This window comes from Lynx canadensis, chromosome B4 (assembly GCF_007474595.2).
Source record: "Lynx canadensis isolate LIC74 chromosome B4, mLynCan4.pri.v2, whole genome shotgun sequence".
Classification (NCBI taxonomy): domain Eukaryota; kingdom Metazoa; phylum Chordata; class Mammalia; order Carnivora; family Felidae; genus Lynx; species Lynx canadensis.
This window is the reverse complement of record NC_044309.1, coordinates 25,580,938-25,596,435: the sequence shown is the minus strand read 5'-3', so window position 1 is coordinate 25,596,435 and position 15,498 is coordinate 25,580,938. Positions and strand designations below refer to the sequence as shown.

The window sequence follows — 15,498 nt, the reverse complement described above, 5'->3', positions numbered from 1 at the left end:
CGAAACCCCGCGAAGCCGGGCGCCACCAGGGCCGGCGGCGGGGCGGCGGGCGCGCGGGGCCACCGGGAGCACGCGGCTGTGGTCTGGGCGGGCTCCGGGCGCGACCGCACGGCAGGCAGCTGCGGCGCGGAGGGCGGGCTCAGAGCTTTCTTCCGCGGGGCGGCGACGCTCTGCGCGGGCGCCGGGCGTTTCACTGGCGTCCTAGCAACAGGCGGGTGCGCGGCGAGTGGCGCCGGGCGCAGTGCGGGCGCGGAGCTGAGCGCTGCAGGTGAGTGCGGCTGGTGGGCGCGGGGCGGCCGCGGGAGACTCGCCGCCGCCCCTGCGGCCGGGGTCCCGAAGTTCGCGCTTGCTCCGCGCTGGGGTCCTTGCCGCCTTCCGCGTGGTTCGAGAAATGGGGGTCTTTTCCGGGCTCCGCTTCTGTCTCTCTCGCCGCTTCTGTCTCTCTCGCCTCTGCCCTTCCTCCCCTCGGGACTGAGATCCATCTCTCCCCTTCTCTCTCCCACCCCCGTTTAGCCCCTGCCCCCCCTGCGGACACCCTGCTCCTGCCCAGCCACCTTCTGCTCCTTCGCCCCCGAGCCCCCCACTCCTCCCTGCCGGGACCACCTCTCCTCTGTAATCCGTTCTGTTTCTCCCGCCGCCTCCCTGCCTCTTTCCCTCTTCGCCTTTCCCCTCCGCCCGTTCAGCTCTGCTCCCTCCTCGCTATCCAGCCTTCGCTGCCTACCCCTTCCTTCCTGTCTCCACTACCCCGTCATTCCTAGAAACTTCTTAGCCTTCAACTCTAACGCTTGTCACAGGTCTGATTGGTGCCATCATCGCGTGTTTTCACACAGGGTTTGAAGGTAGTTTTTGATTCAGGGCCCTGTTCATACCAGTTCTCTGAAATTTTCATTTTTCTGAAGCTTCATCATTCTAGAAATGCCAGTGTGTGCACAGACTCCCAATCGACCTTACCAGCCACATTTCTAGATCCTAGAGCGGATGTTTACAATTCCCTTAGCTTCATTGAGAATTCAGGTTTGCTTTTGCTCAAGTATTACAGACATTATTCACGGACGTGTTTCATTTTATTAATGATACAAGAAGCTTGCAACTAACCCTTAAAAAAGAAAAACAAATTGTATTATATCGATTTGATTAGTAGAGAAAATGAGTAAAATTAGAGAAGATGAATATGTGATTCTCAATCTATGCAAACACATGCACAAAAACTTTTTTCCTTTTAACCGTTAAACGTAAAAAACAAAACAAAACAAACTTACCTTAATGCAAAGGCATGTACTATGTATTGACATGTATTCGTTGTAACCGTGGTTCTTAGGCCAAAAGAACCTGGATGGCAATGGGTAGAAACTGGGGAGTAGCTTGTTTTAGGGAAAAAAAAGTGTTCATTTTCTATTTTTACCTGAGTTACACTGACCATTTTTTAACACCTCTGGGTTAGTGGAATAAATGCTGTAGCTTTGGTTCTTTTGGTAAATTAAGCCATCAGAAATTTCTTACATTTCTGATGAAAAACATTACCCTGTTTTCTTTTTAAAATGTATTCAGCCAAGTCTGCAAAGTACCTCTTTTTTTTTTTTTTTTTTTTTTTTGCCTTTTTATACCTGTCTTGTCTTGTTTGGAATTTCCTTCCACTTTTTCCCCTCTGATAATATTTTATTTGCCTCCTGGATTGTCCTAGTCCCCCTTCCTGGAGATTTTCTTAGACCTTCTGCCAACCAGCCTTCTCAAATGAAACCTGTTCACTGTCACAGCTCCTGGTTTACCAGATTGAGAAAAACAATTTGAAAATTTCAAATATGTTACACTTACTTTTCTATAAAAATTTATCATGATGAAAAGAAGCCCTTTTGGCATTTCTTTTTTTTTTTTTTTTTAATTTTTTTTCAACGTTTTTATTTATTTTTGGGACAGAGAGAGACAGAGCATGAACGGGGGAGGGGCAGAGAGAGAGGGAGACACAGAATCGGAAACAGGCTCCAGGCTCTGAGCCATCAGCCCAGAGCCTGACGCGGGGCTCGAACCCACGGACCGCGAGATCGTGACCTGGCTGAAGTCGGATGCCCAACCGACTGCGCCACCCAGGCGCCCCCTTTTTGGCATTTCTTAGCTCGTGTTAAAGTGTCTTCCGGCAAGGTGCTGTATAGGGTGTTGCCTGTACACGGTGTACCAGCATTTTGGTACACTTCCATATAAAATTAGTAAATTCCATATAAAACAAAGTATGTTCAGCCTTCCTTTGGTTTATATGATAGTTGCAATCCTGACGGATTTAGTGTATATTAAAACTGTGAAAAAAAAAATAGTGTGATTATTTGCAAAGTGGAAGTAGGTTCTGAGCGCAGGTATTACTTACCTGAAGTTTTCCACTTACTAGATGCCTGGAGATTGTAGCATAATTCTTCCTTCTGAGGACTGTCATGCATATTGCAGGACATGGAACATTCTCAGTCCTCATCACTAAATGCCAGTGATGTCCCTTTCATTTCAATAATGAAGTGACTTTTATAATTCTTCTGTATTATGAGCACCGCCTCGCTGAGAGCCACTGATCTGGATGTCCTGTTACTGGATTTCAAGATTTAATACAGTACAAACCCCAAATCTCCAAGTCATTTCCGTAGACTCTTGGTTTTTACTAAAACCACTTCTGAGGTTTAGTAGTAATTATGGGGGGGAAAGCTAATTATATTTTATATTTAACTTTATAACCATTTTAGTATTCTGGAAGGAAGCCTTTCATGATCACTTTTAGGAAAAAGCAAACAAGTATGGATTATCCGGGGAAAAAAGCCTTGAATCTTCACAATTAGGGTCAGAACTTACTTTCTAACTTGGCTCTTATTTAATGTTACACATGTTACCTTTTAAAAAGAAAGTCACGGGGCACCTGGGTGGCTCGGTTGGTTGAGCATCCGACTTCAACTCAGGTCATGATCTCACGGTTCATGGATTTGAGCCCTGTGTCAGACCCTGTGCGAACAACTCAGAACCTGGAGCCTGCTTTGGATTCTGTGTCTCCCTCTCTCTCTGCCTCTCTCCTGCTCGCACTCTGTCTCTCAAAAAAATAAAATAAAACATTAAAAAAAAAAAAGAATAACAGTTCAGTTTAATGGCACGGTTCCAAATGATGAGCAGTCCAGCCCGGAGGAGCATTGCTCACTTAGCCTCCAGCTCCGGCAGACCTGGGAACCAAAGGCCTTGAGGCCAACCTCCGCTAGGTCTTCCTTCTACTCTTGGAGTTTTTTCTTTTTCTGTTTTCTTGTTTCCAGTTACTTGAACTTTCTCTCTTAGGCCCAGGGAAATGAGAAAGTTATTCACCTCAGGGCAGACAGGTATGGGAAAATCCAAGTACTAGTCAGTTTTCCATAGAGTTGGTTCAGTGAAAATGAACTGTTTTTATTGCATTAAAAGTATAATTTGATGATTCAAAAATCAGCCTTGAAGATTAAGAAGCAGAATGTGAGTTGGGTTGCTTGAAAGTGAAAATGTTCCAGGGACAAGGTGGCCGCAGTCCTCTTGTGTCTAACTCTTTTTACTCGGCAGTGCGTGTGCTAGGCTCAGGTTTGAGCATTGACTGATACTATGGGCGTGGCGCTGACCAGGTCGGCGCAGTGGACGGCTGCCGGATACGGGACCAGAACCTTGGAAATTACTCCTCTCAATGAAGCAATATTGAAAGAAATTATGATGTTTGTGGAGAGCTTTATCTACAAATATCCCCAGGAGGCAAGATATGTTTTTGTGGAACCACTCGAATGGAAAACAGACTTGGACCCCTCGGCATTTGAATCAGGTTATATTGTCGGGTAAGCCAGTGAATTGCTTCTGGAATTTAATATCTTCATTGTACATATTTCTATCGATTGGTTGTAGGCTTGGGGCAAATAATTTAACATCTCTGAATCTCAGAAGTATGCTGACCCAGGGACTGCACGCAGAAGGCGCTTGGGTGAAATCTAAGACTATTTTGTTTGGCCAACACACCAGTCATCTAATTTTTATTTTTTAATTTTTTTAATGTTTAGTTATTTATTTTGAGAGAGAGTGTGTGTGTGCACTTGTGCACAAGTGGAGGAGGGACAGAGAGAGAGAATCCCAAGCAGGCACCTCACTGTCAGTGTAGAGCCCAGCATGGGGCTTGATCTCATGAACTGTGAGATCATGACCTGAGCCAAAATCAAGAGTGGGATGCTCAACTGGCTGAGCCACCCAGTCATCCCATCTAATTTTTTAAGTTTGAAGTTGAATTTATTTTGATACAGGATGCATTCTCCAGGTCACCACACTCCAACATTTGCTGTTGCTTTATGTCTGGGCTTTCCAGCTCATTCATATGACCGTACAGGTGCCGACAGGCATTGGTTTTGTGACCTCTGATATGAATAAGATCCCTACTGGTGTTTAAATATATTAACCCCTGGGGTAGCAGAGTGAGAGTGGTAAATTTTGTTCAGTTTACGGGAGAGGTTTTTTTTGACAATTGGCATTGTCTTCAAATGAGAACCTTCCAAATCTGAGACTAACAAAAAAATTCTACATCCACCTCAAACAGGGGGCTGTCAACTTAGCTCTTGTGAACATGAGTAAAATGTATATGTATTTATATAAGTGTGATTATATTGTAATTACACATGATGAATTTACATATACATATGTAAATAGTTTTTGTCGTTTTGGTCGGCTTCAGTGTATTTTCTACTTCAGGCATTCTGATCCTCCTTCATGTTTGCACATGAACTTTTAAAGTCTGACCTTATCAAAAACAGGTCACTAACCAGCCGAAGCTTCCTGTAGATGCCTTTTTCATTTTTCCCCTTTAGGATTATTTGTGAGCATAAACTCAGAATTTCATTTTTGGAACTGAAAACCATTCTTGAACTGTGTCTCTGGAGTGTTTTGGTTCTGCTGTTATGCTTTACCTTCTCCTGAATTTCCTGAAGTCTTTTTTTTTTAATTATGTTTGATTTCTAAAATTCTTTTCTAGCATTTATTCGTTTTTGAGAGACAGAGACTGAGCGTGAGTAGGGGAGGGGTAGAGAGGGGGGACACAGAATCGGAAACAGGCTTCAGGCTCTTAGCTGTCAGCACAGAGCCCAATGTCGGCCTTGAACTCACAAAACCATGAGATCATGACCTGAGCCGAAGTCAGCTGCTTAACCAAACTGAGCCAACCCAGGTGCACCAAATGTATTTGATTTCTAACTGTGAGAGGTCACTCCTCTCAAGCGTTTGTCATTATTTATTGCTCCCACTTAAGTTTAATATAGGTCACACACTGTTTTTTCTAACCTTTGAAGATGAACTCTGTGCAAAAACCATACAGTTGAAAACATGTGGGCTACTTAGTACAAACATGGATTTATTTATTACTTATTTTTTACTTATTATTATTTATTTTTGAGAGAGACAGAGTGTGAGCAGGGGAGGGGGAAGAGAGAGAGGGGAGATTCCCTCTGAGCTGTCGGCACAGAGCCTGACATGGGGCTCGAATCCACAAGCCGTGAGATCGTGACCTGAGCCGAAGTTAGACACTTAACCAACTGAGCCAGCCAGGTGCTGCCATACAAAGATACTTAAAGCAGATGTCAGAAGAGTATCAAGAGTATCCTGTATCTTGCCTCTGTACTTATTCTGTGTCCAAGTACACGCGATGGCCACGTCTGTGACCTCCTTAGGTGGGCACCTAAGCACACACATCTCAATCATATCACTATTTCTCTGTCTTTATCCTCGTCCAGTTTCTCTTGCGCTATTTCCATTGTTACACCTCTCCATACAGTCTTTATGTACAGTGTTCCCTCTTAAGCAGGATGTTTCGACATCTTGATACCACGTGTGTCCTGTCTTTCTCCTGTCAGACTTACGAGGCAGCTTTTCCTTGGGCCAGTTTTTTTACTCATTGGTCTTCTTTCTGACCCATATTAATAATATCTTTGATGTTGGAAGGAAGAAGAAGGGTCTGATAGTAGCCCTTGTTGTATCTGAGGGAAACCATGCCTTCGTGGCTTGATGAGAACCAGGTGGGTACTGATTATCCTGAAGAAGGTGGAGAACACAGCTGAGATTTTGGTAGTAACGGAAAATACCAAATGCTTTCACATCCAAGTCTTGATATGAGCCCTTGCTCCATCCCTCAAACCAAAGAACTGTCAGCAGCCCATAGCCACTTGTGATGCCATATCTAGCAACAAAGACAAGTCCTGTAAACCAGAGATGCCTTCAATGGCTAGAAGAATGCATTGTTAAAACAGCCCCAGCTGCCTCATTCTTTGCCCTTTGGTTCACATGCACTCTTCTTGCTTAACTGCTGGCCCGTAGGACACCTTTTATTCACTTATTTAAAGGGGGGAAGCTGCTTTCCTTCCAGGTGGGATTCAGGTCTGTAAGTCCATGTAGATATAAATACCTAAGTCATCATAAAGACTTGGAGCTTGGAGTCTCTGGATGGGTTTCTGCCAAACAGGAGTATTCTTGAGTATTTTAGACTATTTAGACAGACTCCTCTTCTTGGGAATATACATCTTCTCAGCCTCTTGTTCCAAAACATCACTTTCATCTGCATGGAAAGTCTGTTGGAGTAAGTAAGCTATCCTCTTTCATTGATCTCTGCAGATATTTGGGGAATATGCTTATACTGTGGCTTCATTTCTTATTTGATTTTGTCCATCTCCAAATTCACTCTTTGTAGCCGTCAATAAAAAGTTTGCTGAGCCTTCTTCTAAATTAGGCTGACAGGCATCTGACACTGAAACTGATCTGCTAGTCACACACTGCACAGGTTTCACATTTCATCAACCACCTTCTTTTGTGCAGATCATTACTGAGTAGATGGGCACAGCACTTTCCACATGTTAGATGACTCATTCTTTTCCTTTAGAATCATTTCCAACGTACGGCTCTTCATCCTGTAATAACATTTGTCATCATCCTTCCGTGTTCAGTGTTTTGGAGAAAAGAAGCTCCACTTCATTTTAATGGAAATCAGAAGTCGCCTTGTATTACCATTCTCAATTGCTTTGTTCTTATCAGGCAGGATGAGATTAATAATCTCTCTAAGATACCTCAGCATGAAGCCCAAGTCCACTGGAAGCCCAAGTCCACTGACACCCTCCGATGATCAACACCATCTGTTGGTTCACAGAGCTGAGGTGCTTTGACTCATTAGATATAGCTTGGGAAACTTCCAGATTCGACTAAGCACTCAAACCACTTAGTGACAATGTTATTACCTGTTCTTTTCTCTCCTTCTTGGTAGAACTCTGATCTTTGAATGATGTCAGCTTTTAATATTGTGGTATTTCAGTTGTGAATTTCTCTCTGCCGTCTCAGGGATGTGTCTGATTTGGGATACAGTTCTCTTCCGGTAAGAGTTGTGTGTGGGTGAGAAGTCGGGTTCCTAGTACTGGCCCTTTTCCCCCTGTCCTGTACGCTTCCCTCACAATTGGTACCTTCTTTGTTCCTACTTTACTTTTCTCTTTTATGAATCTCCACAAGCATCTTTTTTTATTGCTTATTTACCAATACTCCTTGGGAATGGGCATTGTTTAATCCTTTTGCTTTTTTGTTCTAGTCATCAGTGTCATGAAGGCTCAATTACATGATCTCCTGTCAAAATATTGTTTTATGAAGACAATAATTATTATGTTTTGGTAAATTTCTAAGTCATGGTAATAAGATCACATGGCCATAACATTGATTATTGAGCTCTTTGTTTCTCTTACCTGAGAATTGCTAACTAGTTTCTCAAGTATGGTCTTATTTCCCTGCTACTATTTAGACTCATTATGAGTAATTACTGTGTCCTAGACACTAGGGATGAAGTAAATGAGATATTTCCTGCTCTCTCACTTATAGTATAAGCTATTGTATTTCTACGTCCCTTCTACAGTTCCAGTGTAAAAGTCTTTTGATCAGGTCAGTGGATTTCATTTATATCACATTTGTCTTTTTTTTTTTTTTTTAATGGTTTTTAAATTTATTTTTGAGAGAGAGGGCGAGTGCAAGTGGAGGAGGGGCAGAGCCAGAGAAGGACAGAGGATCTGAAGTGGGCTCTGTGCTGACAGCCGAGAGTCCAATGCAGGGCTTAAACTCATGAACCACAAGATCATGACCTGAGCCAAAGTCGGATGGTTAACCAACTGAGCCACCAACGTGCCCCTATAGCACATTCTTCTTTTCTTTTAAGTTTATTTATCTTGAGAGATGAGAGGAGGGAGGGACAGAAAAGGAGAGAGAGAGAGAGAGAGAGAGAGAGAGAGAGAGAATCCCAAGCAGGCTCTGCACTGCCAGCACAGAGCCCAACATGGGTCTCAATCCCACGAACCCCGAGATCATGACTTGAGCAGAAATCAGAAGTCAGATACTTAACCAACTGAGCCACCCAAGCATCCCTACAGCACATTCTTCTTGACGTCATGAGGTGGGTGCATTACTTTTCTTTCTAAGAGCTCTTTCTTCGGGTGTTATCAGTTAGAAACTGTGAACCCAGAGACAAACCTGCTCTTCTACATCCTCCCTATAGCTGACATTTTACTTCCTACCGCTCTGTTGAGTTACAGGTTTCAACTGGTGGGAGCAAGGAAAAATGTGTCCTGTGCCCTTGACTTCCAGTTTCTCACCAGCAGTTTCACCTTCTTGAGTTCAGTGGCTTGATATTGTTGGCATTCAGTTGGCTTATAACTTAGTCGTGTCATCATCCACTTAGCACAAGTGTCCAGCCCCGTACAAAACTTTAAGAAATATCAATCCAGTCCTAGAGACACTATTCCAAAAGCTTTATGTTAGAGAAAACACACATTTTGTAAACAACACCTATCACCGATCAGTCTAGAAATCTTTCGTTCATTTATTCCTCCTCTATTTATCAAGCACCTTCTGTGTGCAGTTACTATGTAAGTTCCTGCACATAGAGCTATGGGCAAGACTGATGAAAGTTCCTGTATTAGCCTCCTGTTGCTGCTATAACAAATTATCACACACTTAATGGCCTAACACAACACAGATTTAATTTCTTACAGTTCTGGAGGTGAAAAGTCTAAAATGAGTCTGTAGGGTTAAAATCAAGGTGTCGGCAGGCCTGTATTCCTTCTGGGGGCTGAAGGAAGATCCATTCTTGCCTCTTCCAGCTTCTGGAATCCACCCACATTGCTTCTTGGCTCCTGGCTCTGTGTTGCTCTGACCTCTATTTCCATGTCACATTGGCTTCTCTGACTTGACCCTCCTGCATATTCCAGAATAGTCTTCCCATCTCAAGATCCTTAACTTTACCCATCTGCAAAGTTCTCCTTTGCCATGTAAGATAACACATTTATGGGTTTCAGGATTAGGATGTAGACATCTGTGGGGTGCCACTGTTCTGCTCCCCATAGTTTCTGTCCTCTTGTTTATGTCCTAATGAAATAGTGCTGTAGTGGCAGGTAATCTGAGTCTTTCAGGTTTACTTTTTCTAATGAACTGGCAACATTTCACATCTGTTTATCTGCATTCCAATTTAAAATATGTTAGATCAGGTCCTAAGATGAAAGCAGCTTTACCAGGGATATCAGTATATAATAAAAACCTAAGCAGTTTAGTTAATGTTGTAAGTGGTAGAAATCTACAGAAATATCACTGCCACAAAAATATCTTAATATTTTTTAAATGCCAACCTAAAAAATAATTAAAATGGACAGAAACACAAATCTAGGAGACCCAATAATTTCTGATCAGGAAAAGTCCTTTTAGAAAAACCTGCTTATTATCCAAAAGTAAACCAAATTAGGGGGTTTGGAGTGGGAAAGCAATCCACAGATGGGACCTAGTTTGTCTTTTTTTCATAGTTTTTTGTTCAGAAACACAGAGTAGCCAAGAAAATGTCTAACCACTAATTACTGTGGTGTAAATTTTATAAATAGTATAACATTAGAAATCCCCAAAACATGAATGGTCCTGTAGAACCAGTGATTTTTTTAAAAATATGTCTGACACATTGTTAGAAAAACAAAAACAAAAACCATGAGTTCATGAAGGTATTCAAGAAATTGCTTACCATTTTCTTCCTGGATCTATTGTGTTGCTCACTATGGTTGCTAATAAGGCTGAGAATTTAAGGGTCTGAGTGTGTACAAAGTAGGAAAGGAGATGAGCTTCTAACACGCAGCATTTATATTCTGTGTTTTATAATGAGACATAGGAATAGTTCATCAAAATGTCTTCCACTTAACTTCACTAGCATCCAGGTAACCTTAAGTTTTCTTTTTTTTTCTCGCGTTATAGTGAAACAACAGTCAAATCAGAAGAAGTGGATGAAAATGGACAGCCTTTGCTGTTTCTCTCTGTACCTCACATTAAAATCAGGAATTTTGGGCAGCTGTCACGTTTTTTACTTATTGCCAAAGATACAAAGCTGAAGGAAGCACAGGCGTGTGTTGAAGGTGATATTTATACTCCAGTCTATGATTTGAACTTTTAGAAACATAACCTCGGTGGTGGTGGGGAGGGGATCATTTGTTACAGTCTCCTGGACAAAGTTCTGTAACCTAAAAGGTAAAAAAAATTCCTGTGTTCAACTTCATAAAAAAGTCATTATTTTTTCTTGGCTGAATGTTAATGCTCATATCAAATTTCTACTTTAAAATGAAAGGCCTTAATAACTTTATTTACCACTAGAAACCTTCTTCTAATTTTCATGTGTGGTTTAAAGACAGGCTTCCTAGCTTCGGTAAAGACCAGAGGACTCTAGCCTTTGAGGTCCACACAGGAGAGAAGACGGATTAGAAGGGCCAGCACCGGAATCCACACTCTACTCTCAGTACTGCTGTGATGGATGATGATTTGTTTCCCTTAAAATGAATGTAGACTTTTCTTTTAGCAGAATTGGCTCATAATAATCTCACTGTCCATTGGTCTCAGCCCTACTCCATTGTGAGCTGCACGGCCTTGTGTGAATAGTTACATTATTCGATGGGAAATATTTTTCCTCTCCATTACAGATGAAGATTTTCATCCTTGTCTAATCATCTAACATGCTAAAAGAATGTGATCAATTGCCTGCCATAATTGTACTCCAGATTTTTCTCATGAGTAGACAAATATCTAACAGTAGATAAAGATGCTGTATACATGGTTTGCTTCTTTGGAATCATGTGACTAGAAGGTCCTAAGCATAAGGTGCCTGGGTTCTGCCTCTTGTCGTTCTTTGCTGTGTCTACTGCTGTGAGGTAGGAAGATGATCTTTTTTTAATAAAAAATTTCTTTAAGATACGAACCTCAGGGCAGCAGCCTCTTTTTTATCTCTTGCCTACTCTTCTTTATTAGGCTATCTATACATCAAACTACTCTGCTGAAGAGGAATAAAATCTTGAGAGTAAAGCTGAATTCAGGAAGGTCATTAATAGCATTAAATTCAACTTAATATATGAACATAATACATAGACTGGCTGCTATATATCTAGTTTGGCTACATATGAATCTTTTGCTGCATTTTGTCCTTTCTGTGGGAGTTCTAGATACAACCCTTAGTTTTGGGTCCAAATTCCATGGTGCACAGCAATTTGGGGATTAGGTTTGTGTCTTTCCGCAGAATTCATCTAGTACCTTTTTTTCATGAGTCTTTATGAAATGACCACCATACTGGTGATAAGTTGAGATGCTCAATCGGTGGATGATTCCTAGATCTCCTTCCCCTGCCCCTCCCCTGATGTGGTCTTTTCTAAGAGGTCCTAAGCCTTTTCTGCTATTTTCTGGTGCCCTAGTCCCCTTCCTGTTGCAGAGTTCATGTGATCCCTGTGCTCTCTTCATTTCAATCAGGTCGAGCTTTCTGAACTAGTTCCGTAGGCCTTTTCCCCTCCCTGTCCAAATGCATCCATACTTCATCTTACTTGAATTCCTCCTTTCCAGATAAGGCTTTGCCACTTTCTTCCTTGTTTGCAACTACATGGTTCTTTGGCTTTTCCCAAATCCTGTTTTCAGCATCTCTAAGTTCGACTTTCACACCTGTGTCAGCCTTGATTGTGCATTGGTGTTTCAGGTTTTCACTGTAACTTTGGTATGTGCATAAGTACTGGCCAGTGTTTTTCCAACTCTAACATCAAAAGACATTGAAAATATGAGCAGTTTGAACAGGTGGAGGAGACGGGCAGTGGATCTGTAGACTGAGAGAAACACACTCTCTTGGAAAGAAAGCATTTGTGAATGCACTGGTGCACGTGCGCACACACACACACACACACACACACAGACACACAGTTCTAGTGATGATTCTTTTTTTTTTTTTTTTTTATGAAATTTATTGACAAATTGGTTTCCATACAACACCCAGTGCTCATCCCAAAAGGTGCCCTCCTCAATACCCATCACCCACCCTCCCCTCCCTCCCACCCCCCATCAACCCTCAGTTTGTTCTCAGTTTTTAACAGGAGTGATGATTCTTCTAAGGAGACCAGTATTTCCCTATCTTCAAATCAATTCTGAGTATATTAATTGAATGCCCATGCTGGACAATGCCCCACAGTCAACAAAAAAAAAAAGAAAAGAAGGTCTTGGTCTTTGTCTTATTAGAGAGGTGACGTAACTAATGATGTTACAATACAAGGCAGGACATCCCAATGAGTGCAAGAGAGTTCCTACTATAGTAGAATCTGAGAAGTAGAGATCAATTCAAATGGAGTCCATCAGAGAAAGCTTAACGAAAGAAACACATTTGGGTGGGCTTCAAAGGATTTGTTAGTCTATGTTTCTTGTAACAGAAGACAAGAGGATCATTTTTGTTTATTTTTTGGTCAGCTAACAGAGATCCTGTAGCAAAAATCCTGGGTTTAGATTATAATACAATGAAAGAAGACACATCCACGGTAAACATCCTTGATAAAGTTACCAAAGGTGAAGATTCTGAAAATGAGATTAAGATGAAGATCGCCAGGCTGCTCAGCCAACTGGATCTGCACCTCCTGAACCATTCTCTAAAACATATTTCACTGTGAGTCTTTAAAAAAAAAAGAAACCTCTAAAAATTAGTTACAAAAAGTGCTTTCGGAGGTTTTTCATAAACACACAAAAAATATAGACGTTATTGCCATTGATTTCATGTGAAATTTTATTGGATTAAGATTGTAGTTTATCGCATGAATATTTCTAAAACTAAAAATTAAAAGTTTGCAGTCAGCATTGCTAAAGTCTTCCGTGGGGTTTCGCCTAATTCTGAGGACATGAAGCGACCTTATTATTTTCAGTCTCTTCAGGCTGTTAGGTAAATTATTGAATGATAATGCAAATATCATGTAGAGTTTGTAAGATTAAAAACTTGTTCATTTTTCTAGTTTTTTTCCTGGTATTATAGTGTTATCACTAAGAAACGAAGTGAATATTTAAATGAGTACATTTAATGCTGCATTAAACGTGAGTCACTGATTCTCTGATGTTTTGACAGTGTTGTCAGATTACAACATGGCTAAAATTAACTGCAGTATTTTTGTTGTTGTGTAATTTAACCACAATTTTAACTATAAAAAACAATATTCCCCCCCCACCGCTAAAATGGAATGTTTTCATGTGCTTTCTGCAGGTTCTCTTTTAAAGTGTCAAAATGAATTTCTTACCATTTATTTCAGAGAAATAAGTTTAAATCCCACAAGTGTTAAGAACGATATAGAAATGCTGAAAAATTTCTCAGGAAAAGGAGAACAAACTGTCTTGGAATCTATCAGCTATACCTCAGGTTTATATTATTCTCAGTTTCATTTTGTGTTAAATATAATTATTTCCAAATGCTTCAATAGCGACCTTAGGATTGAATATTTGAAACGATGAAAACTTAAAACTTTAATCATATTTATTTTTTTAAAGCCAACATATTTTATTTTTAGGAGCTCCTTTTAATTGACTGAAACTTATTAATTGGTTTCAGATTATGAATTTTCAAATGGATGTAGAGCCCCACCTTGGAGACAAATTCATGGAGAAATTTGTTACGTGCTGGTGAAACCACACGATGTTGAAACTCTGTGCATTACTTGTAGTGCAGAAGGAGTATTTTTAAATGGTGTAAGTAATTTTTTAAGAACTCTGTTGGTTTTGGTGCTTAGCTCAGTCTCTGTAAACGCAGGCATGTGTCCAGGATTGAATCCTGATGACCACAGAAAATGCGATACTGCTCTGTGGGATTGAAGCAGATCCCCCTGCTATGAGTTTGCCAGGCAAATCCAGAATTGCCTCAGAATTAGCCCCAGTGTTCCCCATTGCAGATCATTAAGTCAATCTCCTACGAAATGATCTCCAAAGGGGCCCGTGCCACTTTATACAACAAAAACCTCCTTAATCAGTTCCCTGATTAATTATACAAGTATTAGGGAAAAGAAGAGGCAGAAGAGGACCAAGGAAGTAACACAGAAGCAATAACTACAGCTTTTACCCTAAGAGTTGAGAGGACAAAGGGAAGGGAGGCACTAAAATGTGGGAGCTTGGAGGAAGTACCCCATGAAGCTGGGACCTACATGTCTGGTGAGGGGCCAACTGCTGGGCTGGGCTGGTGGCGTAGGATCTCAGAAGATGGACCTTCCAGAGCTGAGATTTAGACCTGTGAAGAGTGGACCCCGCTTACATTGGCAATGGTGTGTTTAGGAGTTCAGAAGGGGGACCGCACAGAACTGGAACCCACGACTCTGAGGACTGGTCAGTTCCAGGAGAAGCTGGCCCCCTCTGAGCTCAGGTGGTCTCCCTGAAACTGGCATCCAGACCTCTGAGGAGTGCATTGCCCAGTTAGTGTTGGTACCTTGGGAGCTCAGCAGAGGATGTTTGCAGAACTGGCAGAGCTGAGACCCAGACCTTTGGAGATGGAACCCTGGTCGGTTTATAATGGTATTTCTGAGGGGTCGTAATGAGCCTGGTTCCGAGAGTACAGGGGAAAACCCTGGGAACTAGAACTAATTGTTCCTACTGGGAGCGACTGCTGCTGCCAGGGGTGAAGGGCTGTTGCTGGGGTAACTCTAACAGGGACAGCAGACGAGGAAGAGGGAGTATGTCCCTTCCTCCCTCCAGCTTGTCAGTGTTCCTTTCACTTCCTGCTGACTGACGCTGACCTAAGCTGGCAAAAGAAAAACACAGTGTTGCAGATCCCAAAGCCCTGAGCATCACTAAGCAGAGAGATGGCCTTCCAAAGCCTCTAGATTAAAAAACGTTTAGTCTTCTACCTGTTCACTGAGGTCAACTTTCTCCTTGGCGGTGTAATTTGGGGCCTCACAGGCAAAGTCTGCAGGGAGAACCCAAATCTGTAACGGGGACCCAGCCATCAGAGGGGACCGTTTGGAGATTCGCTACCTCTTGGTTTGGATTGGTGTGAACGTTTCGGTGCCGCTTTCTTGATTACCGGCAGGCATCTGTCCTGATGTGCCTTGTTCGTGCTTTTTTTCTCAGCATGATGCTTAGCTTATGTCTGAAAAGAGGAGGGAGACAGCCTAAACATGATTGTACTTTTGGTTCGTCTTGATACTTTAAGTGAAATTTCCAATTAGACAATAAGAG

At 41.9% G+C, this 15,498-nt stretch overlaps 1 protein-coding gene across 1 annotated transcript in view; it reads left to right on the top strand.

Annotated features, from left to right (window-relative positions):
- Window positions 1-220: 220 nt before the first annotated feature.
- The window catches only part of ARMC4 (armadillo repeat containing 4), a 188,229-nt gene continuing 172,951 nt past the window's right edge, over window positions 221-15,498 (top strand). The window contains exons 1-6 of the mRNA XM_030322654.1: window positions 221-268; window positions 3,547-3,809; window positions 10,258-10,415; window positions 12,766-12,958; window positions 13,590-13,696; window positions 13,886-14,022. Of these exons, the coding sequence (XP_030178514.1) occupies window positions 3,586-3,809; window positions 10,258-10,415; window positions 12,766-12,958; window positions 13,590-13,696; window positions 13,886-14,022 (819 nt within the window). The 5' untranslated portion in view covers window positions 221-268; window positions 3,547-3,585. The remainder of the gene's footprint in view (window positions 269-3,546; window positions 3,810-10,257; window positions 10,416-12,765; window positions 12,959-13,589; window positions 13,697-13,885; window positions 14,023-15,498) is intronic.